The sequence below is a fragment of the Onychomys torridus genome, chromosome 8 (assembly GCF_903995425.1).
Source record: "Onychomys torridus chromosome 8, mOncTor1.1, whole genome shotgun sequence".
Classification (NCBI taxonomy): domain Eukaryota; kingdom Metazoa; phylum Chordata; class Mammalia; order Rodentia; family Cricetidae; genus Onychomys; species Onychomys torridus.
Window position 1 is genome coordinate 96,795,129 of NC_050450.1, and position 27,843 is coordinate 96,822,971.

Genomic DNA, 27,843 nt, shown 5'->3' on the forward strand with positions numbered 1-27,843 from the left:
ATAAGATCAGTTGCTTATAGGCATACGTGATGAAATTTTGATAGCAAATACCCTTTTGAACCTCCAACTCCTTCAGAATTGTAACACATTTTACAACTGACAGTCCTATTCAGACTAAAAATCCTAACAGGGGTTTTTGATTTGCAGGTAACTGCATGGGAGAGCGTGACAGGTGAGATTGTCTCAGCTGCACAGTGGACTTCATCCAGCAGGTTTGAAGATTTGGATATTGTGAACTATGAGATCAATGGCTTTTCTTAATGCTTAAGTGTAATTAAGATCATAAAAACATGCATCATCCGTGCAGTGGGTTGGCTTTATTTGTGTTGGCCTAAGTTATTTTTACCACCTTTTTCTTTCTGACCCCATGTCTGTATTGGAGTATGTGCTGAAGACTGCTTACACTGAGCAGAGATGTAACTGCCTGTGGTGTGTCTTGGTAGTGCTTCACAAGGGTCTTGCAAGTTACGCATGATTAGAATCACGACTGTAGTATCATATCAAAATTCTTAACCTGTTAACGCTGTTCCCATGTTCATGTTCATACATTAAAATGTCATTTTGTACTACTCTTGTTTACTTTCAACACTTTATCACACCTCATCTGCTAAGTGTGACATATACCTGGTATTTTTTCCCCAAGAAATACCACCTCAAATTCTGCTTTGGAGGAAAATACCCTGTATCATGTCAAAGATTAATTCATAATTTTGGCATAAATCTGCTATGCAGAGTCAAACCACTGGGTCATGCATGTCATGTGTGTCTCCAGTCTGCCCCCCTGGGGCTGCAGGCCTGCAGGGTGGGAAGACTGTGCACGCAGCTCTGGTTGTCCTGCTCCTTTCTCCATGACTTCTTTGCCTTGATTGTCACATGAGTCCGTGATCTTAAGAAAGCCTGACAGCATTTGACGGTGGTTTGAGGACACAGACCATTGGCAAGCCACTGCGCCTGCCCATTGGTCTTGTCTGCAATGTGCTTGCTCTTATGAATGGTGTTTACGCCTGGGTTGCTTTTCCCACATCAGTACTGTGCTGGTTGGTCAGCCTGATTTGCCAAAGAAATTGAGTTGCAGTTGCAAAGATTCTCCAATTGCATCTGAGTGATCCTGGGGTGAGCCAGGGGCCTTTTGAGACACTCTGAAACTGAGTGAGTAGGAGGGGCAAGGGCTGTAATCGTCTGGTTTACTGTAAAAGGGCAAGAGAGATCATTTATTTCCACTTATTCAAATTTCTTTTCTCTCTCCCATGCCCAAATTTCCCTATCGCTTGCTGTCCTAGGATTGGTTTTTCTTTCTTGTACCCTGTCTGAGACATGGAGAAGATAAGAAAACCCAGGTTTTATAGTCACTTCCAAAGCCAAGGCAGGACAGGCTGTGTGTGGGCCATCAGTAGGGGGCTGACATCTGGCAGGAAGTCATCTTTGGGGACCCCTCACCTTCCTGGTGCCTCTCAAATGTCCTCTTCCCCCAACCTCTCCTCCAGGAATATAAATTTGTGTCCTGTGAATGATCACACAGACTTCAAAAATACACACACACACACACACACACACACACACACACACAAATACAAAATCATAGCAGCTGCTATTAAAGCCACCTAACCAATGAGGACAGATGATGTCCAGTGGTGACCTAGCACTTGGACAAAGAAGGCCATATGGTTAATGTTAAGTGCTTCTGTGGGGACCGTGAAAAGCAGGTCGAGGTCAGAGGATTTCAAGGTTAGTCTCGGCCCGAAATGGAATATTTACTGAGTTGTTTTGTTTGCTGAAATTGGAACTCCCACTCAGGAATATTTGTTTTCCGTGAGTAAATATCAGTAGGAGCTTTGGAAACTTGCCTGCTATTCTTTCTTTTCCTTATTTCAAGGGTTATGAAATTACAAACATTGATGAACCTTTGACATTACCCAGATCCCATTTCCCTTATGCAGTGTGCCAAGCATGTCTGGGAGTAAATTGAGTAACACTTGGGGTCAGTTTGATTGGAAGTAATAGGCAGGGGTAGCTGACACTCATATTTTTGTGAGCATTCTCTGATAAAGGAAGAGAGAGGAAAATTGCTTTTGGCATGTTTGAAATTCAGCACTGAGGATGTAAGTGGCTACTGGGACAAAACACAAGTTCTTGGGAAATAAATTATAAACACTTATTATAAAATCATCTGAGGTTGCACCCCTTCTTTTATCCAAGGGAGGATCAATTGTTCATCACAAGTGCCTAATTTAGTTACATCTCCAGGTATCACTGTCGGCTACCACACTTGAGCCTCCCTCCACCTGTGCCTTCTCTAGTCCGACATCTAACTGTCAACAGGTAGCAGCTGAGAAGGCATTGATTGGAACACTGAGAGAAGGAGGCTCTGCCTGAGGTCCTGTGGCTAGGTGTGAGTGCTAGACACTCTGGCGGAGTCAGGGAATGGGGGCCCAACGGAAGCTGGCAGTCAATCACCTGTGGGAGCATTGTTCCCTATCAGTCCATTTCTGTTCCCCAGCAGTTGGACCTTTTGGGAGTCTGACCACTGCTTCTGCAACCTCCCCACTCACTGAAGAACTCCACGGAGGGCAGCCATCAAGGGAGACAGTGGAGGAGGAGGGAATTTAAGAGAGAGGGAACAGAGGACTGGCCTGCTTCATAGACTGCACGATAATATTGGCGGCAAGGTGGCTGGCTAGAAGGGAATTGCTCATGTGCTGAGATCCTTCTGTAAACGCCGCATATTAACCGTGTCTTCGGAATACTGGCATGTGCTTGTAATGGGAAGCAACCTCATTAAAGGAGTCTGCAGAGGAAAGTGCAGAAGGAAGGAACTGGGAGTTTGAATTAACAATTAACAACATCCTCATTGAAGTGCATCACCAGCCAGGGAAGGCAGCGAAGGGCGGTGTTTGTGCCTTCTGTGCAAGGGGGAGAGGAAAGGTAAGACATCAAACTGCTGGGAGAGGAGCTTCAGAACACAAGGTCATTTGAATCCACAGTTTCCTTAAAAGAGCTCTCTCTTCTGAGCCTTCAGATTTTGTTCAGAAAGGTCGCCTCTTTTAAGCCTTGTCATTAAAGACAGTTTGCTCTTTAAAGTGAATTATCAAAGGGTATAGAAATTGTGAGTTACTGAAACTAAAATGCATGATCAATTTTAAGTGTGCTAACTAAAGCCTGCTTAAATGTGGATGTGCTTTTGTGCTGGCAGCCGCTTTGATAAAACCAGGGGAAGGAACATGGTTGGCCAATTCAAAGAAGGGAAAGGAGATAATTAGATAAAACTTTCTCAACTCTCCGAGTAGGTCTTAGCTTTAGAGGCTTGATTGGGAAGCTGTGGCTGAGGCCCTATTTGAGGGGTGAAGTGGACTGCTCCAAGCTCTCACAGGGCGAACCTTCTTAACTGTATTGTTTTAAAAACAGAATCAAACTTCAGTTCGTATCATTTGCCGCATACAGAGGAAGAGAATTGAAATTGATGTCATGAGACCAAAGAATTGTTAAAACTGATTTCCTCTCCAGTACCAAGGGTAGCTGGAATCGTCTTCTCCCAGACATCTCAGTTCTAAGACAAGGTTTCCACTGGACAAACTTTTTTACATTGGACACCTAAATGCTGCTGGTGGATGTTGCCATCTAGAGAAGGATACTTCGTCCAGGCGTGAGGCTGACCAATAGTCTGATATCCTTTTGGGGCATCTCCCACCTAAAGTGAGGTCTCACGGAGCATGGTGAGGTGTACACAAAGGCCTCATCATGGAACAGAACAGGGCTGACTCCTGAGAAGCTGGCTTCATCTAACTAGCTGAAATGTAGTTACATGGATAAAGCCACTTTGTCCATACTCTATCCCGTTAGCTAGGAAAGGAATTCAGCAGACAGGTGGCCTCGGCTGCTTCCGTCTACTTGGTGATTCTCTTCACCCGCTTGGAACTCCCTTCTGTAGTCTATCCCACAAACCTTACCTTTGACTGTCCCAGTGGTATCACTTCAACCCCTTCATTTAGTGTTTCTCAAACTAGCAGGGCATGATAAGACACACCTTTAGTGCCAGCACTTAAGAAGCAGAGGCAGGTGGATCTCTGTGAGATCTAGGCAAGCCTAGTCTACAAAGTGAGTTCCAGGACAGCTAGAACTACATAGTGAGACTGTCTCAAACAAAAACAGAAACAAAACACAAAAACCAGTATCGCTCAAGCCAGTATCCACCAAGGTCTGTTTAGTGTGGCTTATCTCAAAATACTCTGATGTCCCATTTTGACAATTGTAACATGCTCTATTCTTTGATTGAAGATTCATGTGCATTCCTTGATCCTGCTGGCTTTACCTAGAACACACTAGTGTGTGTTCTCTGACATGAGTCTACCGATGACTGGCACACTCGGGGGCTGCTCTCACTTAGCTTCCCAGGAGTGCGTCACATGGGGCTTGGCAGGTGGTCACAGGAAACGGGCATGTTAGCCCAGGTTGCTTCTCATATTCAGGAAGCTTGTGTTCCCAACTGGCTAGGTGATACAGATGGTCAGAGCCCTTCTAGTCAAGCACAGGATAGACCAGACAGAGACACCAGAAGTGTGTAAGTCCTGGGCCCCGACACCAGCAACACTTCTACTGTAGTCCGGTAATGACAGAGCCTGCCTATAGTCAAGTGTAAAGGACAGAACTAGAGCAAAGTCAGAGCCCTGTGCTACCTTGATCCTGCCATAACCTTTGGTCAAAAAAAAAAAAAAAAAAACTGTTTAACTCACTTTAACCTGTGTCTTAGTAAGGGTTTCTATTGCTGTGAAGCGACACCATGACCACAGCAACTTTTATAAAAGAAAAACATTTAATTGGGGCGGCTTACATTTTCTAGTTGATTATCATCATGGTGCAACATGGTGGTGTGTAGGCAGACATGATGCTGGAGAAGGAGCTGAGAGTCCTACATCTTGACAACAGGAAGTGGTCTGGAATACTGGGCATGGCTTGAGCATATGAAACCTCGAAGCCTGTCTCCACAGTGACACACTTCCTCCAACAAAGCCATGCCTATGCCAACAAGGCCACACCTCCTAATAGTGCCACTCTCTTCAGGGGCCATTTCCTTTCAAACCAGCACAACCTGGAATTCCCTAAAATGATTTGACCCATGCAACTGTTTCTTTTTGTTTTGATTTTTGTTCAAGCTTCTTCTGGGACCATGTATTTTATTGTAGAGTTCTATGAGATGTTGATGAGAGAAATCCCAACCAAATTGATGAGTTGTTTTTGTTTTTTTGTTTTTTTTAAAGTTCCTTATTGTTTGAAAATCCTGTTGATCTGCATTATACCACTACAATCACAGGTTAAATTGAAGATTTAGAAGTGCATCTGGGAAGCCCTGTTAGGAATGTTCAGTAAGAGCCTGTCTTCTGTGAGTCTTTTCTAAGATGGAAGCAACCATAGTTTAATTTTTTTCAGCTCTTCTGTTGGAACTTGGTATGTACTGTTTATTGGAATTAACTTAGCAGGTGTATATTTTAAGGATCCCCCAGACCCCACTCCCTGTGCTTAAGAGGTTCTCCCTTCTTCTGGGGAATTCTCAGGCACATGGAAGGATGTGGATTTGATGAGACTGAGTGGGAAATTTCCTGAACCACAGACCTTAGAAACTCCCCAGCTAAATTGAGCATAATCCTCTAGCTAAACAAAAGAATCGGCTTCCTCATGGCCCCATTAGCTTTCTCCCCATTGCAGTGGGGTTCTCTCTGCTTGTGCTGCTGGGCCGTCTCCTGCATCTCATCTCTCATTGAGCCTGGGTGGGGAATGTAAATATATAAACAGCCAAATACAGGGAGCTAGGCTGCCTCTGCTACCTCCCACCTTCCCCCATGCTGCAGACCATTGGATGCTTCCTGGCTGAAGAGCCAACCTAGTGTTGTGAGAATGTCAAAGGGCTTGACAGGAATTCACATCTGCTTAACCAGTGAAAGGAAAGGGGAGGAATCACCACTTCCTTTGGAAGAGGGAATATTTTCCTGGCAGGATAGTGAAGAGTCCTGAAACTCTTTTTAAATAAATCTGTTCAGATCCACCAAGATTCCTCTGGTTTTTGCATCTCCTAGTTTTGCCTCACGCCAGGTGATGGAGGCTGTCACTTGCCTGCCATCAACCCTGACGTTACTTCTCAAGTTGCATGTAAACTGGTTCTGCCCTGGTTTCCCTAGAACACCTCAGTGTTTCCCAGCGACTGCAGTGTCACAGCTGTGTGGGAAACCCTCTTCAGAACTGGTCATTTGGCCCATCGGTTACCATTGTGCCTGTAACGAAAATATTTATCCAAGCCGGCCACTGTGGTGACTGTGTGAAGCCTGGCAGTGTTGCCCCGTGGTGTCTCCACCTGCCCCTTCTGAATTGAGAATCTGGGAGCAGTTGGCTGCCTAGAGTGACATTTCCTGCGGTGTCAGGGAACCTTTCTCTGAAAGAGTTCCCACTTTGCACTAGCTTACTGTTCTCGGCATTTTTGTTTATGCATTTGAGCATGAGAATTTGGAAGCTGCTAGAATGTACATTGGGTACACTCAGTTTTCATTAAAAATGCTTTCTGAGATCTCATTTGGATTCTGTGTGTGTGCGCGCACACACACACATATACACAAATTTCAAATCTGTATACCTTCAAAGGCAAATTTTCCTTATAATGCCCCAAATCTTTTTTAAATAGGCCAATTAAGATAGCAAGCCTAAGTAGCCTTCCCACTGCTAGCCCCTGCTGTTAGGCACTTTGCCTAAAACCATATCATGTTCACTCTCTGCCTCTTTATTGATGGAAGAAAAAGATGAATGGCCTTATCTCCCTCTCACAGTGTAATCATAGCTTTGCCTGTGATAACACCACTAACTGCAGCTTGGCCTCAACTCTTTAAAACTTGAATAATTTGCTCAGATGTTTAAATATTCTGCAGACCTTTGCTCAAAGCTTCATCTGCTCAGAGACTGAGCCTAGGTCTAAGACTCATGCAAGCGTGAATACCACCTTGCCAGCCAGCTCCTTGCCCATAAGGAATTTATGATCCACTGGGAAGATGAAGTATATAACACACAAGAAAAAGAATGCCCATCACACAGAATGGACATGATCTGATATCCCAAGACTCTCAAGGAGCACATCTGAAACCAGTCCTAAGGAGGTCACACCTAGGCTGGAGTTGGTTCCAGAAGTTTCAGTGTGTAGAGTGTCTTTCCGGGTGCAGCCACAGCCAGGGCAGGTTCAGGGCTACATGCCTGAATTATCTGAATCACAGTTGCAGGGAGTGGGGAAAAGCACTTTAATGTGGACATTAAAAGGTATGTTAGAGTCACATGACAGAAGACAGAGAATGTATTAACTGATAGCTCTCTGTAGAGGTCAAAGCTGTCACACAGGTCCTTTAAGGACCCAGAACAGGTAGTTAGCTTAGCTTCTCTTGAGTCTAGGTTTCCCCATATTAAAAAACTGGGGGGGCCTGGCAGGAGAGCTCAATGAATAGATACATGCCACCAAGCCTGAGACTGCGATTTAGTCTCTTGAACTCACATGGTAGGAGAGGACCCATCCCCACACCTTGTTTTCCGATCTCCACACAAGCATTGTGGCATGAGCTCACCAGTGTATGCACACACACACACACACACACACACACACACACACACACACACACTAATAAGCAAATGTAAAAATAATTTAATGGAGAATTAGTAGAACATGAAGATGAAATGAACTAGGCAAGAGGGCTGAAAGTCAAGGCCAGCTTGGACTTCGTGGTAAGACCCTGTCTCAAAAAAGAGGGCAGAGGAGGGACTTGGGAGTTGTCTTAGTTGGTAATGTACTTAGAGGACCTGAGTTCAACCCACAAGACTCATGGAGGAAATGCAAGATGTGGTGACATGCACTTGTAATTCCAGAGCCAGTGAGGCAGAAACAGACAGGTCCCCAGGAATCTCAGTCTAGTAACTCCATGAGTTCCAGGCCAGTCAGAGACCCTGTCTTGAAACAAATAAATAAAATCCAAGTGGAAAGACACTTGAAGTTGACCCTGGTCTCCACACGATTCCCATATGCACCTCCATACATGTGAACTTACACAGACCATACACACTCCCATACATGTGAACTTGCACACACACACAATTCCCATATGCACCCCCATACACATGAACTTGCACACACATACACAGACCATTCACACTCTCATACACATGAACTTGCACACACACATACACAATAAAAGATTCGATGAGATGACCTGTTTTTAGAAGTCCAGTGCATAATAAACATTCAGTAAATGAAGGCTATTTATACTTTATGATAATCTCCAATTTCATAATATTTATATACGAGGAAGTTGGAGCAAAGAGAAATCTGGAAATTTGCCTGAGGCCACTTACCTAATATGTGGTAAAAACAGCAAGTGGAACTCCTGTGTCCTTGGTCACTCACTTCTGCATTGCCCGGGTCGCTGGGGGAAGTTCGGGGTTTATAAGCAACAGGAGCAATTAAGGAACTTTAAATGAGAGCTGAATCCATGAGGAGGTGTTCTGAGCCCAGCCTGGCAGCAGTGTGAGGTGGGCCGGAGAGAGGAGACAAGAGACCGGAAGCAGAAGAGAACTTGGGAAATGTTGGTAGTTCCATAAATTAGCCCAGGTCTCCAGGGAAAGAAAGGTTCCTCTGTGAAGGGAAAGTGGGTTACAGATTGAATGAGTTGGTGGTGGAAGACAAAGGCGTGCATGGTGGCCAAGGCTGCCACCTGAAAGATGTGAGGCACAGACTTGAGGAAAGAATGCCTTTGGAGTAAGTGTCCACAAATGACAGGAGGCCTGAGTGGGGCCCCGGGATGTGCCAAGTCCAGCAACCGAGTCAGACTGAACCAGAAAACCATGGTTTCACCTAGAAGGGGCAGGGGGTGGATGGTTCAGAGAAACCCAATGAGAGATCTGGGGGTGTAGCTCAGTAGGTAGAGTGCTTGCCTGGTTTGTGCCAAGTGCTGAGTTCAGTCCTTGGCACTACCTAAACCCATTATGGACCCTCAGCTGTAAACACTGGGGAGGTAGAAGGAGGAGGAACAGTAGTTCAAGGTCATCTTTGACACCATCCGAAGTTCGAGGCTGGCCTGGGCTACATGAGAATGGAGGGGGTGGAGGAGGTGGGGGAAGAGACTGTGCCTTTGGGCAGTGTCAGTAGATGAGGTTTGCGAAAGAAAAACACTAGTGGAGGTGGAGGTGGTGGTGGCCAGGCCAGACCAGGGTACTTCAAAGAGGATGAAAGCCTTTGAACTTGCCTTGAGGAAGAAGGCCAGCAGGTGTGGGTGACAGGTCATCTGAACTCCAGGAGTCACAGTGAAAGGCGTGGTGTCCACCACTCCTGTGCAGTCCTGACTGGCGGAGAGTGGGACAGACTTCGTGACTCTAGATGGCAATAGTTCCGTTCTGCCCTGGAGCTTGGTGCAGGCATCCTGAATTATTTATGAAAGCTCAGTGCTTTCCTTGCCATATGGTCTGCACCAAATCATCATTTTTGCAGAGTCACATCAGAACTAGCCACTTTGCAAACCAGCCCTCCGGATAAATTGTGATAAATAAAATTGACCCTCCGTGAAGGAAGTTCCTCTACATAGCTCAGTCAAATATTTTTGTTTCTGATCTTTACCGATAGGAAATTACTGGAATTTTCACTGTTGTGCGGATATTTTTATTCTTAACAACCACAACAACAAATGTCAACTTTAACTTAATATTTAGGTAGAACTCAACCTTGACATAGTACACTTAATAACAAAATTATACTCTTTCGTGGTTAGCACTCTTCTCAGAGAGCACAGACAAATGACAGTGAGCACATATTTGTGGTAGAATAGATGGCATTAAAAACAGCAATTTGGGGCCACAAGATGGCTTAGCCAGTAAAGGTGTTCGTTGCCAAGGCTGACAACCTGAGTGGGGTCACCAAGCCTCACATGGTAGAGGAAACAGACAGACTTCCTCCAGTCATTCTTTGACCACCTCACACCTCACACATGCCACTGCATGTGTACACACGAGAGTGCATTCACACATACACACACACACACACACACACACACACACACACACACACACACACGCAGGCATGCACATGTGTGCATGCACTGAATAAATATTAATAAATACGTTTTAATTAAAACCTGTGTAAAAATAAAAAACACAAGGGCCAGTACAGGGTTTTACTGTTGAACACCAAGAGATTAAACATTTTGAAAGTAAAAAGAGGTTGATATAAAGCTCAGTGGTAAGGCACTTGCCTAAAATGTACAAGGTCCCAAGTTAGCTCCCCAGCAATGAGGAAGAGATGGAGAGAGTCTTAACTTACTAAATTTTGGAAATCCAGGCAAGACTGTCAGAGTACATAATAGCATTTGATTCCCTGAACTTCTCCGGTAGGCTCTGTAAAGGCTTGGAGAACCTGGCTTACACTGTCTGGAAAACCCGAATGTCTTCCTTTCCTTATTTAGTAAAACTTTGGCACCAGTGTTTCTTTGATGCTGACACTTGAAGTTACTAATATTGACTTACAAGAAAATCAAGGAAGAGGGGCATACAGTCAAGGAGCTTTGACGATGGGCTCTCTAGAAGAGAATGGGACGGTGGCTTTTTCACTACAAAAACTGGTCATTTGGGTCAGGTTGGGGAGAAGTGAGACCTCAGTGACTGTTTTTGGTTTGCTGAGTGTTCCTCCCTGACAGAGGGAGTCCTGCTTTTCCTGATATCTTGAGCTATGGGGAGGATCTAGCCAATCCAGACAGCCCCAGAACATGGCTTCTGAAGCCTGCAGAGGCAAGCTCCCTGCCGGGATTGTCCATAGCCATGACAGTGACAGGTAGCCGGCAAGGACTGAGGGCCATGTCACCACTGGTACAGTAGTGTGGGCAGTTCCCTTTCAATAACAACACTCTCAGCGATAGTCCTTCCAGTTATGTACCTCCCCAGCCAGGAAGCAGGTGGGACCCAATGACAAGCTTAACTCATGTCTTCTGTAGGCAGTCAGCTCAGGGGTCCCTTTGCAGAGAGGGAGGCTGGGTAGGCATGCATCAGGGCTTTCCTGCAGCTGGCATCCACTCACCTTCCAGAAGGCATCTGCCGAAGGCAGACTGAGGGATGCCATGATAATCACGAGCTTGGCTGAATTCTTACCACTCACTGCTGAGCAGAACTCCGTGCACTTCAAGAACAAGTGGAAAGGATTCTAACCCAGGCAAACTATGGCATTGAGAAGTTCTCAGTTTCGCTCCTGGAAATGTGTGTAAAGCTGAGAGTCCATTTCTCATCCCCTGAAGAACGTTCGGACAGAAGAAGTCCCGTCTGATTTCACATTAGCCTGATGGGAATACAATTTAAATAATTCCATTTTATACACACACACACACACACACACACACACACTTAGGCCATGCTCTAACTTTGGCTTGATCATAATGGTTTTATCTGTATTAATAAAGTGATTATGCCTCTAAGGGCCATGGAATTTTACTTCATGTCTTCTGACCACTGAGAAGAGGAAGGATAATTCTACCGTGTCTTGAGGCATATTATTAAATCTTTTGTTATAAAAGTATAGCTCGTGTGACTTGATTTAAGCAAGAATATGTGTTGATAGCCAGATTCAATTGCTAACACTTTGGTTCAATTAGCTTTTGCAATAGCCACTTAAACCGTGCCTTAGGCTCGCCATCCAGATGGGTAGGCAAGAAATAATGACTATGGTGCCGTCGAATTAGCCATGTGCTTACAATGCTTCAGCACTAGGCTGTCCTGAAAGGGAAATGTCAGCTGCAGCTGACACTGGTCTAAACAAACAGCCCTTGCTACTTTGCTACTCCACAGTTGGGGTTGTTTTGCCCCCCCCCCCCCCCCCCCCCCGTTTTAGGGTCTGTCTTTTTTATGTGCACTGCTGTGTGCCTTCATGTATATCTGTATGAGAGTGTTGTATCCCTGGAACAGGAATTACAGACAGTTGTGAGCTGCCATGTTGGTGCCGGGGATTGAACTAGGGTCTGTTTGGAAGAACAGGCAGTGTTAACCACTGAGCCATCTCTCCAGCCCCTTAAAGTCTTTTCTTAACCTTGGCAAAGCCCCACTCACCACCAAAGTGTATTTACTGTGGCCATTAATATCCCTCCATCCACTCAAGGTTGAGGTGATAGTACTAAGTCACCTGACTCTTGGGAGAGGGGAGGTACATATTTTTTTCAATAATTCATTTTAAAATTTTTTTGTGGGGGTTTGAGACTGGGTTTCTCTGTTTAACCTTGGCTGTCCTAGAATTCTCTCTGCAGACCAGGCTGTCCTCAAACTCAGAGATCCATCTGCCTCTGCCTCCCAAGTGCTGAGTAAAGGTGTGTGCCACCACTGCCCGGCATCATTTTTTTACTTTTAAAAATTAAAGTGGTTTTGTACCTCACATATCTAAGAAAAGTAAATATGATGTGTATGGATTCTCAAATCTATGAGAGGATTGAGAAAAGCCAGGGTTTGGGAAATTAACCGTTTAGTCAGAAGGAAGATCCCTCACTTCATTATGAGCACAGATTTGAAGGACACTAGAACATTATGTGAAGCCCTTACAGGGCCGGTTCTTGGCCCATGAGGGAATGGGACAGGCTTATTTGTGAAGCTGGAAAGCGGTGGTGGTTGAGCACACTCTCCATACACCTCCAGTCAATCAGCAGTTGGAGCTCAAGAGCTGGGGAGATGGCTTAGAGGTTGAGAGCACTGGCTGCTCTTCCAGAGGTCCTGAGTTCAGTTCCCAGCACCCACATGGTGGCTCACAACCATCTGTAATGAGATCTGTTGCCCTCTTCTGTATACATAATAAATCTTAAAAAAAAAAAAAGAGCCAGTTCTGTGCTAAACACATAGGAACATGAAGGCGGGTCACAGCACCGAAGCCTTGTTTCATCTCCAGAAATGAGCTGTTGTTCTGCTGTCAAAGGACAAAAGCAGGCTTCAGGGCCTGTGGAGAAGTTCAAAGAGGAAAAGTCGATGACAGGGAGCAAAGGCAGCGTTCCTCTGTGCCACTGGGTGGGTTTCTGCAGTACCTGTGGCCCTTAAATCCACAGAAGCTGTTTTCCTGGAGGTGACTAATTCAGAGCAGAGTTTTGAGGTCCTAGGAACCATGAAAAAGAACAAGACAAAGCTACTGTTTTCTGCCCCACATCACTGGACTCATATTTTTAGAAAACTCGGTCAGTTCTGCTCATAAAAACCTTCAAAAAGAAACATAAATAACTGGTTCTTAATCCATCCATTTGTTGCTTTTGCATAGTTACTGTGCTTTGGCATTTATTTTTGAGACCACTTTTTTTCCCCTCTTAATATTGCAAATTAAGTTCACACAAATGAAGTACTCAGTTCCAGGAAGGTGCTTAGAATGGGGCTAGGGTGTGGCTGTGTGGTAGAGAACATCTTGGTACAAAATAACACGTTGAGTTCTACCCCTGAACCACAAAGCCAGGGGGAGACTCAGTACCCAGTTAGTTTAGCTCAAGGATCACTTGGCTTTCTAGTGAATTCGAGACCAAGAATTATTATACATGCTTTTTCCAGCTTAAGATACAGCATGAAGATCTTTTATCCCACTAATTCAAAGTGGGAACTCATCAGAAAGATAGAAAGAGCAGCGTTATGGGGTAGCCAGGGCAAATGACTTTTCTAAATCAAGGAATTTCCAAGAACATCTCCAAAAGATTGATTTCCTAAAATTGGGTTATCAAGTGGTCCCTGCATCCCTCCTGCACCTGTCCCTGGGCTTTCCAGAGCAGTGAGTGATTGGTTTGAGGAGACTGGCTTGATAATTTAAAGTGCTCTACAATATCCAGAGGAAGGACCATGGCTCTCTACAGTTTCAGGATATAATAGTTAAGGACTTCACAAACAGTAGCACATCTATATCTCATCGCCAAGATGAAGGAAAACCAGACACCCATAGTCAATGTCCCACCACATACCAGCCCTAGCACACACTGACTAGAAGCTGAGTGACAAGACTAGACTGCTCGCCCAGACAGAGGGCACAGGCACCTTCCTCATCCACAAATTTAAAAAAAAAAAATCTAGGCACAGCCTCCTGGACTGTAACCTGTCTCTGCCTCCCATCTCACCCACTCCATCTGCTGACATTACAGGTGCTCATACTTTGCCATGTTTTTTCCATGGCTTCTGGGGATCCAAGCTCGGGTCCTCACACTTTCAAAGGAAGTGTTTTACTGACTGAGCTATCTCTTTAGCCACTTCTTCCTCTCCACTGTCTTTGGGGTGGGGGGACAGATGGGGAGCTTCAAAACAGGGTTTCTTTGTATAACCTTGGCTATCCTGGAACTCTCTCTGTAGACTAAGATGGCCTTGAACTCACAGAGGTCTGCCTGTCTCCACCTCCCGAGTGTAGGGGATTTTAAAAGCATGCATCGCCACCACCTGGCTCCTCTCTGCTTTCTTGAACCGTTTTTTTCCTTGACTAGTTTCCACTGTACATCTCAACCATCGCAATCTTCCTTATGGGTTCTTCTCCATTCCCCTAAATGTTGGTTTCTCCAGACCTGTAGAGGGAAGTTTCTCTGTGTCCCACCCGGCCCCACAGTCGGGCCGAATCTCTTCCACTCACAGTCCCATAGCTGCTTATAAAATAACCACTCAGAGGTTTAATATCAGTTACAAACTTTATGGCTTATGGCTCAAGCTTCTAGCTAGCTAGCTCTTTCATCTTAACCCATTTCTATAAATCTGTATGTTGCCATGTGGCCGTGGTGTTGCTGATCTGCTGGCATCTTGTTCCTTCCGTGGCTGACATCTCTCCTGACTCCGCCATTCTTTATGTAGCTCTGCTTGGATTTCCCACCTGGCTGTAAGCTTTCTTGCCATAGGCCAAAACAGCTTTATTTATTATCCAGTGGGAACCACACATATTCACAGCATACGGAAAGACATCCCACAGCACAGACCTCATTCCCCTCTGGGCATTTCCATATCCAGAACTTTTTCTGCTACCTCTGACATCTGTGTTTTCTCCTAAACATAAACCATATCATCAACTACCAAAATGTCTCCACTTTCATGTCCAATGGACAAAGACTCAGAATGTTGAGGACTAACCTTGTCATCTTTGCCCTTATCAGAAGCCCAGTATACACCTAGTCCTGTTTCTTACCTCCTGTTTCTTAGTCCAAACATCTGCAAGTTCTCTTGTCCCAAAGCCATCTGGTTTCTCACCTGCTTCCCTGTTAGTTGCCACTACCATGTTAATTCTATGGCAAGAGCTTCTTACCAGTCTTGCCACACTGCATCCATTTTCTTCCACATCCAGCTCATTGGAAAAAACTACTCTGACCTCCTCTTCTCCTGCCAATACCCCCAACCTCAGTCTTTGCAATAAAGACGGATTCTGCCTAGGGGCACCCATGAAGAATGGGCACATCCTGCTCATACAATATTGTCCTTCATGTCTTCCCCTGATAGACTGTAAACTCTGTAAGGACAGGAGATGGGTTGTTTCCATCTTTGTATTGACTGTCTGGACCCCACCCCAGCAAGTGCTACCTTCAGTATTTCCCAGAGTAGGAAATGCACCAACCCTATAGGCTTCCCTTGCCTTGCTCCATTCTGAAGCCCCGAGGCTGGGCCATGTGGTCTCATGCTTCCTGGCACAGTGGCATGCTACTACTGCTGTCAGAGCTCTCTTTTCTGAGCAACTACCTGTTCCTCATGACTCAGCTTGTGTTGGCTTTCCCCGTCAGGACGCAGTGCCTGCTTTGACTCCTGTGCCCTTTCTCACAAGACTCTCGCTGTACTGTGAGACAAGTGTCAGTTGATTTACTTCTCATTGGCTTTTGTGCTCCTTGAAAGCAGAGGCATAAAACTTGACAAATGGTATACTCTTGGTAAACACTTCTTGAGGAATGAATGAGTGGATTCTAGACATACTCCTGCAGCCTAGGGTTGCTTTCCTAGTTGCTACATCTGGTCAAATGTCAAAACACCTGCCACACTCACAGCCTCCTCCTAAGGGCGCCTACCCTCCCCCACAGTGCTTCCGCCCACCACAGCCAATCCACCCACCCCCCTTCCCAGCACTTAGACAGTGGCCTGCAGCCCAGCCTCACCCTTGCAGATTCCCTGAGTAGGAGTCACATATGAGCTACCAGGGGATAAGGTTGCTATGTGCAGACTGCATCCCCACCCCATTTTCCCGGGGATGATGGGAATTTCTGCCTTTGTAACCCCTTAAGCCTATTGTGACTTCTGCTGGCCTGTGGTCATCCAGAGAAAGCCCCTCCTTGCTTACACTTCCTTTTTCTTTTATCCTTTTAAGAAACCCATGTGGCTTCTTTATTAACTTGTTTGTTTGTTTGATTTTCAAAACAGGGTTTCTCTATGTAGCTCTGACTGTCCTGGAACTCTCTCTCTGTAGACCAGGCTGGCCTCAAACTCACAGAGATCCCCCTGCCTCTGCCTCCCAAGTACTGGGTTCAAAGACATGCACCACCACCACCCAGCTATCTCCTTTTTTTTTTTTTTTTAAACTGATGAGGAAGCTCAGACTCTATTAAGGTATTTCAATTTTTCTGAAATCAAAGACCAGGCTATCTGCCTGTCTTAATTCAGTCTAGAATCCAAATTTCAGGTTCTTCACCGTGTTCTTTGTCCCACAGCACAGAGAAGATACACTAACCTTACAATCTGAAGGACTGTGCCTGCCCCAAGCCTTTTGTGTATAATAGTCACTCCTCTCACTGTCCATTTACAAGTTAATTTCTTCAGTATTTGATGTGCCTTGTGATATAGTAAGGCTCAAAGGCTTCACTCTTAGCAGCCCTAGAAACAGTGTTTGTTTGGAAATATGCTATATGGCAACGAAGCCTAATTTCATAAACCATCTGATAAGACATTTATAGGGGAACAACACTTGGCCAGAATCCCAACGAGTCATATGTGCAAGAGCCTGGTGTTGGGCAAGAGTTTGAAAAATGGGGTGGGAATTACAACTGGGGAGTCCTGGCCTCCCATCCAAATGGTTTATGTCGCTGGTCACAAGCAGTCCCCTTCCCTACCCAGACTCTGGGTTTCCTCCCTGTTCTCTGGAGAGAGGGTCTTCTAGTCAGTGGGGAAAGGGTCCAGGAAACAGCTACCACATTCCAACATCAGCCATGGCTGGGGCCAGATGAGGAAATTCTCTCTTTGGAATTTCACCTTATTGCTATTATTTTACAAGGAAAGAACAGCCATCTAGGAAGGTCTTCCTTTCTCTTGATGTGGCAGTCCCTCCTTCCTCCAAGTCTCCAGTTGGTGGTGTCAGAGGCGACATGGGGAGATGAGAGGCAGCAGGCTGCATTGTGTAAGCCCTTTATCTGAATCTCTCAGTACTTTGTAGCTCCAAGATTCAGTGACAAAATCTTAGGAAACCAGTCATCTTTGGCAACTGAAGGGTAAAATGTGAAGCAACTAGATTCTTGATGTCCAGCCAGTGGCAGTATCTCACACAGGGACATTACTAAGACAGGGTTCCTCTGCGATGCCATGGACACGGAGGATCTGGCCTGCACATTGCTGATGCCTCTGCTTTTCCATTTGGAGATGACTGAGGGAAAAAACAACTGAGGAGGGATGGGAATGGGATGCCACTCTCTCCTGGAGTGTTCTGGGCTGGAGCTTCAGAGGGAGGCAGAGCTGCCTGCTTTCCAAGTGGGGTTATCCCTGTCATAGGAAGCAGATTCAACTATTGGTTTCTCCATTTTCACTTGAAAAATAAAATGTTCCAAGATAGCAGCATGGCCAAGTCAGATTCCCAGTCAGTGGCCTCCATATCTCTTACAGGATTGCAGAAGGTAGGGTGACTTCAGAATAAGCCTGGGATCCCCCTCTGTCACTCACATAGGCAAAAAATGGGATTCAAACCGTTGTTAAGAGAGCCTAGCCTTAGTCACTGGCTGAGGTTACTCTTAAATAACACAAAACATGAAAACTTTGAACCAGAAAATGTTTACCTGTTGACAGGTATAGTAGTAAATAATCCATTTTCCCAGGGCAAGACTGACACAAAGGGTGTATTAGTTGCTTTCTTGTTACTATGGATGGGGAATGTGGTAGGCTGCTGCTAACAGGCATGGCTCCCTGAGTCCTCACTGTGGCTATTCTGGAAGGAGCACACTAACACCCAAGGTGGTTCTCTGACCTCCACACATGTGCCATGACATACGCACGCACGCACCCACGCTCCTTTGAAAGAAGGGGTTGCCATCTGTGTAACATGGCTGTGATCTGTCTCAGCATGAGGAATGAGCCTGACCTGCTCCAATGCCTAGGTACCATGCAGAATAAGCTTGACACTTGCACAGTGGTTCTCAACCCTCCTCAGGCTGCCCCCCTCATGTGGTGACCCCCCAACCATAACACTATTGTATTGTACTTCATAACTGTAATTTTGCTACTGTTATGAATTGTAACGTAAATAGCTGATACGCAGTCCTGTGGAGATCCTACCCACAGGTTGAGAACTGCTGCACTGCCAAGCTGTGTCAAGTTTCCTATTGATATTTATCACTCGTTTTGCCCCTTGCTTTGGGAATAAATCCAATGCATCCTTAAGCCTACCCCTCCCAGAAAATCACCCCGCTTTCTCTCTCTCTCCCCTCTCCTCTCTCTCCTCCTCTAGAAAGTTCATCTATCAAGTCAGAAAATTTGCTTCCTTTGGATGTTGGAAGACTGAATGCAATACTTGCATGTACTATGCTGGGCAGGGGCCTAACACTTGCAAAGCCCACCATAAATGGTGGCGGGAGTGATTGGCACAAGGGATGTGTTAGTTACGTTCTTGCTATGGACTGAGAATGTGGTAGGCTGCCTGACTAGCATGTGCAAAGTCCTGGCCATCCCCCCTGCCACAGAAAACTAAGTGTGATGATGGTGCACACCTACAACCCCAGCAGTCTAGAGGCAGAAGGGCCAAAAGTGCGGGGTTATCCTAGGCAACAGAGCAAATTCAGACTGGTCTTCAACACACGAGACCCTGTCTCAAAATAAATAAGTAAGAAAGAAAGGGTTTCCTTTGGCTCACAGCTTGAGTTTACTGTCTGTCATAGTAGGGAGGGATCAGGGGCAGGAGTGTGAGGCACCTGGTCATATTGGTCACCTGGTCCCATCGGTCACCTGGTCACATTGCATTCACAGTCAGGAATCGGGGCATTGAATGCCTATGCTCAGCTTCCTTTCTTCATTTTATTCAGCCCAAGGGAGAGTGGCGTCCAGATTCAGCATGGAGCTTCCCTCTTCAGGTGAATCTTCCTGGAAACACCCTCATAAACATACCCAGAGGTGTGTTTCCACGGTGACCCTAATTCCAGTCAGGTAGACAGTGAAGGTGAACCATCACAGAGAAGCCATTTACTTTTCTGGTTTCTCTCTGTGTTCTGGTGCTCTGGCCTTCCTAGTCACCTTTGAGTCTTCCTGCCGTTGTCTTGGTAATAGACAGATAAGGCCTGAATCCAAGGCCTGCCCCCAATACCACCCATCACTTGAGCTTTTCTGATCACTTGGGTCACTCCCAGCTCAACCTGGGACTGACCCACCCCTGACCATGGGATAGTAGGTGCTGAGGAACCACCTGAGGCACCCACTCTCCTTACTTGTACACCTGACCACGTGACTGGAGCCAGGGCAGCCTCCGGATCTGGGCACAGCTTCCACCAGCTCTGCAACCTCATGCCATGGCTTGGTCCCACTGAAGTTAGTTGCCCTCCTACTATGAGGACAGAGCATCTACCTGACGTGGAATAGTCCTGATCCTAGCCCTGCTCTCTCTCCCTACCTTGACATACTACCTTAGTTTAGAAAGTGGCACCGGTGTTTCAAGATGAGGAAAGGGTAGGCCTACTGAGTAACTATGCCTTGCATCAAACCCCACCCCCCGAGACTGAGTGCCGTTGACAGTCCCTACTGAGCTCCCACCCAACCTCTGTCTGTCTTGATTCCACTCTAGAACACATCCTTTCTCCAAAGGAGTTACTCCCTGGCTTCAGGAATGTTGTGTAGTTGAAATAAGAATCTCATGATAGCACCTGGGTGTGGCACTGCACACCTGTGATCCCAGCACTCAGAATGCAGAGGCAGGAGGGTGACCATAAGTTGGGGGCAACCTGGCAGGGCTACACATCCTGTCTCCAACAACAACCCCTTATACCATTCCACTTTCTTGTGTCTTGGAATGACCAAAGAGGGATGAAAGTTTACGATGAAGTTTTTCTAATTAAAAATCAATAAAAGTTCTTTAGTTTTGTGTTTTGAAGAGCAGCAGATATTGCATTAGACCAACACCATATGCAGGTAATTAAAATGCCTCCCCTTCAGTGGAAACACCGTCATGGGTGACCCAAGAATTATGATCCCTTTCTAGTAAGCCCCTTTATTCCTGTGGAACTGTCCAGTGCGGACATAAGCGTTCACTGTCCTCCAAGCCCCCTCTTGTGTTAATCCCCACTCTCTGATCCCTTAAGAGATGCAGTTCCCAAAGGCCATGGAAACCAGGGTAGAGGAATTCTATCCAAAGGGACCACAAAATTCCAAGCATTCCCAAGTGTTTCTGTGGGAGAGGGAAGGGGCATCATATTTGTAGACAGAAGCAAAGTAGAGCTGATAGCCTCTCCAAACATCTTTGGGCCTGAGCTAATCAGGATGGCGAGGTGGAAGGCAATACCTATGAGTATTATGAAGAGAACAATTTCCCAAGTTCACAAAACTAAAAACTTGCAGATGTGAGCCTCGGCTGACCAGGAGCATTGGTATATAGATTGATTCACTGAATTAGAAGACAACTAACCTTTAATTCCAGCACTTGGGAAGCAGTGCCAGGCAGATGTTTGTGAGTTCAAGAGTGAGTTCCAGGATAGCCAGGGCTACACAGAGAAACTCTGTCTAAAAAAAAAAAAAAAAACCAGAAAGGACTTTACAACCATCATTGAGTTCTAACATGAGCACTGGAAAGGACAGTGCAGGGGAAGACCCCAGGGTGAATCAGCGGGGATGGGATCTCTTGATGGACAGGATATGGAAAATCAGGGGTAACTCCAGAGTGATTGGTAGAAGTGACCCGAAGTCTGCAGTCACTATCCAGTGTGATGTGGGCACTGCAGGCAGGGGACAGAATGATCAGAGCTTGATGGATCGTGCCACTTAGATCCCCACTCAGTGTTTCTGGCCCCATCGTGTATGTGATGTGCACAGCACAGGACACATAGTAAGTGACGGCTCCCATCGCCGCTGTCACTCACCTGCCACCTCGACTCCAGCAGGGGTTAGGTCTACTCTCATCCTAATGACCAGGGAAGTCCAGGAGTCCCCTTCTGCAAGCTGCAGCTAATCAATTCATGATTTCTTATGCCAGTACCTTCTGCTGTGAGCAGGACTCTGGTCTAAACAGGATTTAACTCAGGCCAAGGTCACTCTGCAGCCTCAAGTGTCAATTCAGGACCCTGTAAGAGGAGTCACAGGGACCCTTTTGCTCTCTATAAACCAAAAAAATGTTCGAGTTCTTAACAGTGATGGAGCTTGGACCCACCAAGGGTCTTGATGACACATGTAAGACCTCCTCAGCCAGTTGAAGCTGGAGAAACTGAGGCCAAATTACGAGACTTCCCCAATACCACACAGCTGGATTAGACATGCTTCTTGTTTTGTTAATACAGAACTAAAGGTTATAAATAGTGCCTTATAGATGTTAGACATGAGCCCTTCCTCCGACTACATCTCCGGTCCTAGGTGCCGTTCTCCATGTGCAGGTCAGCCCAGTCACACAGCTGTTTTCAATGGAGACTGCATCACTTGTCAAAGGCGGTTGTGTTTGGGGGTGAAATGTTGTTGCTGTTGTTGTTTTTGTGAGCACGTCATCTTGTGAGCTCTTTGGGAGCAGGGACGTGAGCTGGAATTTAGGTCAAGTCAACATCTATTGACCTTTTACTCCATGCAACTTGTTTCTTGGCCCTGCTAGCTGAGAATGGGTGATGTGGTCCCTGCCATGAAGGATCCCTTGTGTTTAGCCCCATACTGTTCTCCCACAAATACTTAGGGAATCTTCAAATAGAGGCTGGAGAGATGGTTCGTTGGCCAAATGCTTATTATTCAGACATGAGGACATGGGTTGTCCTGAAAAACCCATTTAAAACAAAATAGCCTGTCAGGTGGTGGTGACACACTCTTGGGAGGCAGAGGCAGGTGAATCTCTGTGAGTTTGAGGCCAGCCTAGTCTATAGAGCAAGTTCCAGGATATGCTCCAAAAGCTACACAGAGAAACCTCATCTCAAAAAACAGACAACAACAACAACAACAAAAGTCAGCTGCCAAGCATGGTGCTATATGCTGCATTCCCAGGCCTGGGGTGGTGGTAACAGATCCCCAGGGCTTAGAAGCCAGCAAGCCTAATGAAACTAACTGAGTTCTAGTCCAAGTGAGAGATCTGTGTCTGAGACAAGGTGTGCATAGCCAAGGAAAGGCACCAGAGGTTGAGCTCTGGCCTACACACTCATGTATGCAAACGTGCATTTACCCCCTGTCTTAGTTAGGGTTTCTCTTGCTGTGAATAGACACCATGACCACAGCAAGTCTTATAAAGGAAAACATTTCATTGTGGTGGGTGGCTTACAGTTCAGAGGTTTAGTCCATTATCATCATGGCAGGAAGCAAGGCAGCATGCAGGCAGACGTGGTGCTGGAGCTGAGAGTCCTTACATCTTGATCCAAAGGCAACAGGAAGTGAACTGTCTCACAGGGTGTGGCTTGAGCATATATGAGACCTCAAAGGCCACCTCCACAGTTACACACTTTCTCCAACAAGATCATAACTACTCCAACAGAACCACACCTCCTAATAGTGCCACTCCCTTTGGGGGCCATTTTATTTCAAACTACCACACCTGCCCCAAAAAATGTGTATCCAGGAATCTCCTTGGATGCCATTTTCCTTGCAACCACCACCTCCACATATGTACAAAGAGACAGACACCCAGTCCAGATGTTCCCAGGCATGAGAATCACCTTCATGTCACAGCATGTGTTATTCTTTCCAGTCTAAGGAAGACATTCATTATATAAAAGATTAAGAGGTAAAGACCATGAAGATGGCATCAAGTTCTACTTTCAATACTGGCAAAGTGTTGTGTATTGAATCACTTATCTAATGTAACAATAATAAACTTGACCAAAAAATCATTTTAAAACCCCACAGGAAGCCGGGCAGTGGTGGCACACGCCTTTAATACCAGTACTCGGGAGGCAGAGCCAGAGCCAGGTGGATCTCTGTGAGTTTGAGGGCAGCCTGGTCTACCAAGTGAGTTTCAGGAAAGGTGCAAAACTACACAGAGGAACCCTGTCTCAAAAAAAACCCAAAAAACCAAAACAAAAACCAACCAACCAAATAAACAAACAAAAAACCCACAGGAGAGAGGCTAAACTGGAGCACACCCAACCTTTGAAAGATGGGAACTTCACCAGAGCCTCATCTACTTTGTCTTTCCTTTGAGGACAGTCTCTGCCCTGCAGAATGTGGGGAGAATGAGAACTCCAGACACCATAAACAGGGAGCTCCTAAATCTGCATGTGAACCTGCTTTAACTCCTTGGGTGACCCCTGAACTGCCGATGTTTGAGAGACCCCAGGAGCTGGACCTGAAGAAAATGATAGATGGAGGGTAGAAAAGAGAAGTGAATGTCTTCGTCTATGCTACCACACACATGTCTCTATGGCATTTAAAAAGCACACACTGTAGGCTACAGGTAGAGCTCTACTTGATGCTAGAGCGTGTGCTTAGCATGAATGAAGCCCTGGTTTGAACCCTAACAGCACCAACCAACTAAAAAGTGTAGTGATAAAAAAAAAAAATTACTGGCGAGCTACGACGTTGCACTATGGTAATTGTAGTACTTGGGCTGAGGCAAAAAGAAAGTGAATTTGAGGCCAGCCTAGACTCCATAACAAGATCTTTCTCAAAAAATTGAAGGAGGGATGGTGTGGGGGTGCACACTTTTAATCCCAGAACTCGGGAGACAGAGGCAGGCAGATCTCTGTGAGTTCGAGGCCAGCCTGATCTACATAGCTAGTTTGAGGACAGCCAGGGTTACATAGAGAAATTCTGTCTTGAAAAACCAGAGAGAGAGAGAGAGAGAGAGAGAGAGAGAGAGAGAGAGAGAGAGACCTTAAAGCCATTTTTATAAATATATCAAAGAGTTAAAGGAGAATATAGTCATAATGAATTTTAAAATGATGAGTCAGAGAAGAAAAATAAAGGGGATGATTAAGGGTCAAATTCCAGAACTGAAAAGCAAATCTGAAGTGAAGGGTTTACTAGGTGACTTGACAGCAAATTGGAGACAGTGAAGAAATGTCAGTAACCCTAAGAAAACACCCCATTTGAAGACAAAGAAAAGTTCTTGCAAGAAATGAACAGCATTTCCATAGCTCCTTGAACAATCACACATGTGTGATTATGACATATGTGTAACAGAGTCCGTGGGTGGGCAGGAAAACAAAGATAGAAAGGTGTTTGAAGAAATGGTGCCTGAGTAGTTACTAAGTTTGCTGAAAAACATGGATTTACAAATCAAAGAGGTTCAGTAAGTCTCAAGGCAAATAGTAAATACTACAAAGCAAACCAAATTGAGAGGCATCAGAGACTGGTGAAAACCACCAAGCAGGAAAAAAAAAAAAAAAATTGGTGGGCTGGAAAGATGGCTCAGTGGTTAAGAGCACTGGCTGCTCTTGCAGGGGTCCTGAGTTCAATTCCCAGCATCCACATGGTGACTCACAACCATCTGTAATGAGATCTGGTGAAGGAAGGAAGGAAGGAAGGATGGAGGGAGGGAGGGAGGGAGGGAGGGAAGGAAGAGCACAAGCAAGGAAACAAGGCTAGGAATGAATGACGATTTCTGACCAGAAACTCTGGGAGCCAGAAGGCAACAGGTCATCCATGAGCCACAGGAAAGAGCGTCTGCTCAATCACCTCACAGGTTTCCCCTTCCGTGTTTCTGACTGCTTCTTTAGCTTGGCTTGGCTGTGTAGTGTGTGTGTGCACGCATGTGTGTCTGTGTGTGTTTCTGTGACTGTGTGTCTATGTATTTAGTTCTATACAAAATTTCATGGATGTCTCTGTTTTCCTTTGTTTTCTTTAGTTTGGTTTGCTTGGTTTTCAGGCAGGGTCTCACATTGGACCCCGCTCTGTTCTGGAACTCAAGGCAATCCTTCTGTTTTAACTTTCCAACTGCTGGGTGGGTTTTTTGTGTTTTGTTCTTTGTTTTCCTAAAAGCAATTTGTCAGTATAAGGCATTGTTTTGTTTTAGATTTATTTTTATTTTATGTGGATGGGTGTTTTGCCTTGATGTATGTCTGTGTGTCATGTGCATGCCTGGCATCTACAGAGGTCAGAAGAGAGTGTCACATCCCCTGAGCCTGTAGTTATAGGCAACTGTAATCACTGTGTAGGGGCTGGAAATTGAACCTGGGTCCTCTGAATGAACAGCCAGTGCTCTTAACTGCTGAGACATCTCTCCAGCCCCAAGATGGTTTAATAAAGAAGAATTTATGACCTGGTTAAGTAGACCAAAGAAGTTCATAAAAAAAAAACAAAACAAAACAAAAAAAAACCAGAATACTGTTTGAAGAACCTTTTCTAAGGTATCATTTTCATGCATGAAAGATTACAAATTCTATGTACAGAGCTTAATAGATTTGTATATTCTGGTCCATAAACCATCTTAATCTCCCGTTACACTGGAAGATTCTTTTGCTATGCTTAGGCCACTAACATGACTTCCATCAGGGTTAATTTTACCCATTCTCACATCCCGGATAAATGGAACCCCACAACAGAGATATCCTTTTGTACCTGACTCTTTTGTCCAACATAACAGCTATGAGTTTTATATATATATGCTCTGTATTAGTAGCTCATTCCATTTATTGCTATGTAGTATTCTATTGTATAAATATCCATAATTTATATTGCTTTGATTTATAAATAGTTATTTATATACATTTATCCCGTGATGGACACTTGGCTTCTTTTCAGTTCGGAGCTCTTATGAGTATTATTGTACATGTCTTTTGGTGAACATGGGCAGTCATTTGTCCTAAAAACATTTTAAAAGTAGAATTACTGGGCTGGAGAGATGGCTCAGTGGCTAAGAGCACTGGTTGCTCTTCCAAAGGTCATGAGTTCAATTCCCAGCAACCATGTGGTGGCTCAGAACCATTTACAATGGGATCTGATGCTCTCTTCTGTCATGAAGATGTGCAGGAAGACAGAACACTCACACACATAAATAAATAAATAAATAAATAAATAAATAAATAAATAAATAAATGAAAAAAAACTAAAAAAAAGTAGAATTACTGAAACATAGTACACGTGTATATTTAGTTTTAATAGATATTACTAAACAAGTTTCCAAAGTAGTTGAACCAATTTAGATTTCTAGCAACAGTATGTTGTGAGTTTCTCTTGGCTTAAATCCTTGACAACATAGGCTATTGTCATCTTAAAAGGTAAGCCCTTCTGCTGTCAGATTGTGGCATTAAATTGCATTCCCTTGGTGAGGAATAGTACTGGACGTGTGTTCTATCAGCTGGTGTAGACTCCAAGTGTGGCAGGTACTCAGTGTCTGTTTGAGGGAGTCTATTCTCTACCTTTAAGCTCAGTTTTGCAGGAACATGTTTTAGACCAGTAGTCAGAACTGGAAACTGGGAAGAAATGGGATTATCTTTAAAAAGTTACAAAGAAACAAATAATGAAGTAAATGAATGAATGCATAAATAATTTCTTAAAGAAATGGAACTGCCCCCTACCATAAAGTCTGTCCTTGAAATAGAGGCATCCTGTCTGACTCTTTAATCTAGGGGACAGAGGACTGAACACTGTCCAACTGTCCTTCCCAGTTTCCCTGTGTGGTATGGCCACCTGCTCAGAACCGCCCTCATCCATTGCCTCTGAGAGGGGAAGTGGTTGTCCATGGTCATTAAACCAAGATGATGGCACAACTAACTCAGGCCATGTGGCTGATTCCAGTCACACGGCAGACCTAAGAGGCCAACGTGGGCTGCACTCAGGACCATCAGCTCCGGACTCACTGGGGTGAAGGACAGTAGCTTGTTGCCAGGTGGCAGATTTATGGGAGGATTTGCCTTGTGCCATGGATTGGAAGGACTGCTTTTCATCCCTACCTCCATATTAATCACTTTGCAAGCTGCCAGCCTATTAGGAGCTGCATTCCTTGATGGCCTGTGTTTTAATCAGGCCTGTGCACTCCTGGAAGGCTGGAACACAATGTGGGGACTCACCAGACATGATTACAGAAGGGGCTTTTCTTCCCTGCACTGGGGTGAGGGGTTTGTGTGCATTTCCTCTGGTGCAGCATCTCCAAGGAGGTTTTCACTTTCTAAGAAGGATGCTACCCACTGAGCTATTCAGAGTGGGTAAATGAGAAAATGGGTCAATAAAATACACGCCTGAGAAAAAGAAAATAAGATTAGGGGCTGCTGTTTATGGCAAGAAGCTTTGCTGAGCCCCAGGAAAAAATAGAACAAGACGATTTTTTTTTTTTACTCAAAGGACACCATGCTCAGAATATTACCACTAATCCAACTTCCCTATTCTAACAAGTATTCTACCAGGGTCTCTCTAAAAGTTCAGTTCTTGGTCAGACTAGCTACTAGTTCCACTTTATACATGTATTTTCAACTTCAAAGGTAGGATCTGATCACACAACACTCCATACAAGTGGAGTGTGCTGTGTTCAATGATGTGTTTCTGTCATAACCATGGTTTCAGGGCTTCTACCTCTAATGGCCTCAAACCTATGAGAGC

At 45.1% G+C, this 27,843-nt stretch overlaps 2 protein-coding genes across 2 annotated transcripts in view; both read left to right on the forward strand.

The window, feature by feature from the left end:
* Nucleotides 1-883, forward strand: part of Cep112 (centrosomal protein 112) — a 385,003-nt gene extending 384,120 nt beyond the window's left edge. The window contains exon 28 of the mRNA XM_036195322.1: nt 148-883. Within this exon, the coding sequence (XP_036051215.1) occupies nt 148-151 (4 nt within the window). The 3' untranslated portion in view covers nt 152-883. The remainder of the gene's footprint in view (nt 1-147) is intronic.
* Nucleotides 158-27,843, forward strand: part of Axin2 (axin 2) — an 89,554-nt gene continuing 61,868 nt past the window's right edge. Inside the window, exon 1 of the mRNA XM_036195879.1 lies at nt 158-212. The gene's annotated coding sequence lies outside the window, so the exon portion shown is untranslated. The remainder of the gene's footprint in view (nt 213-27,843) is intronic.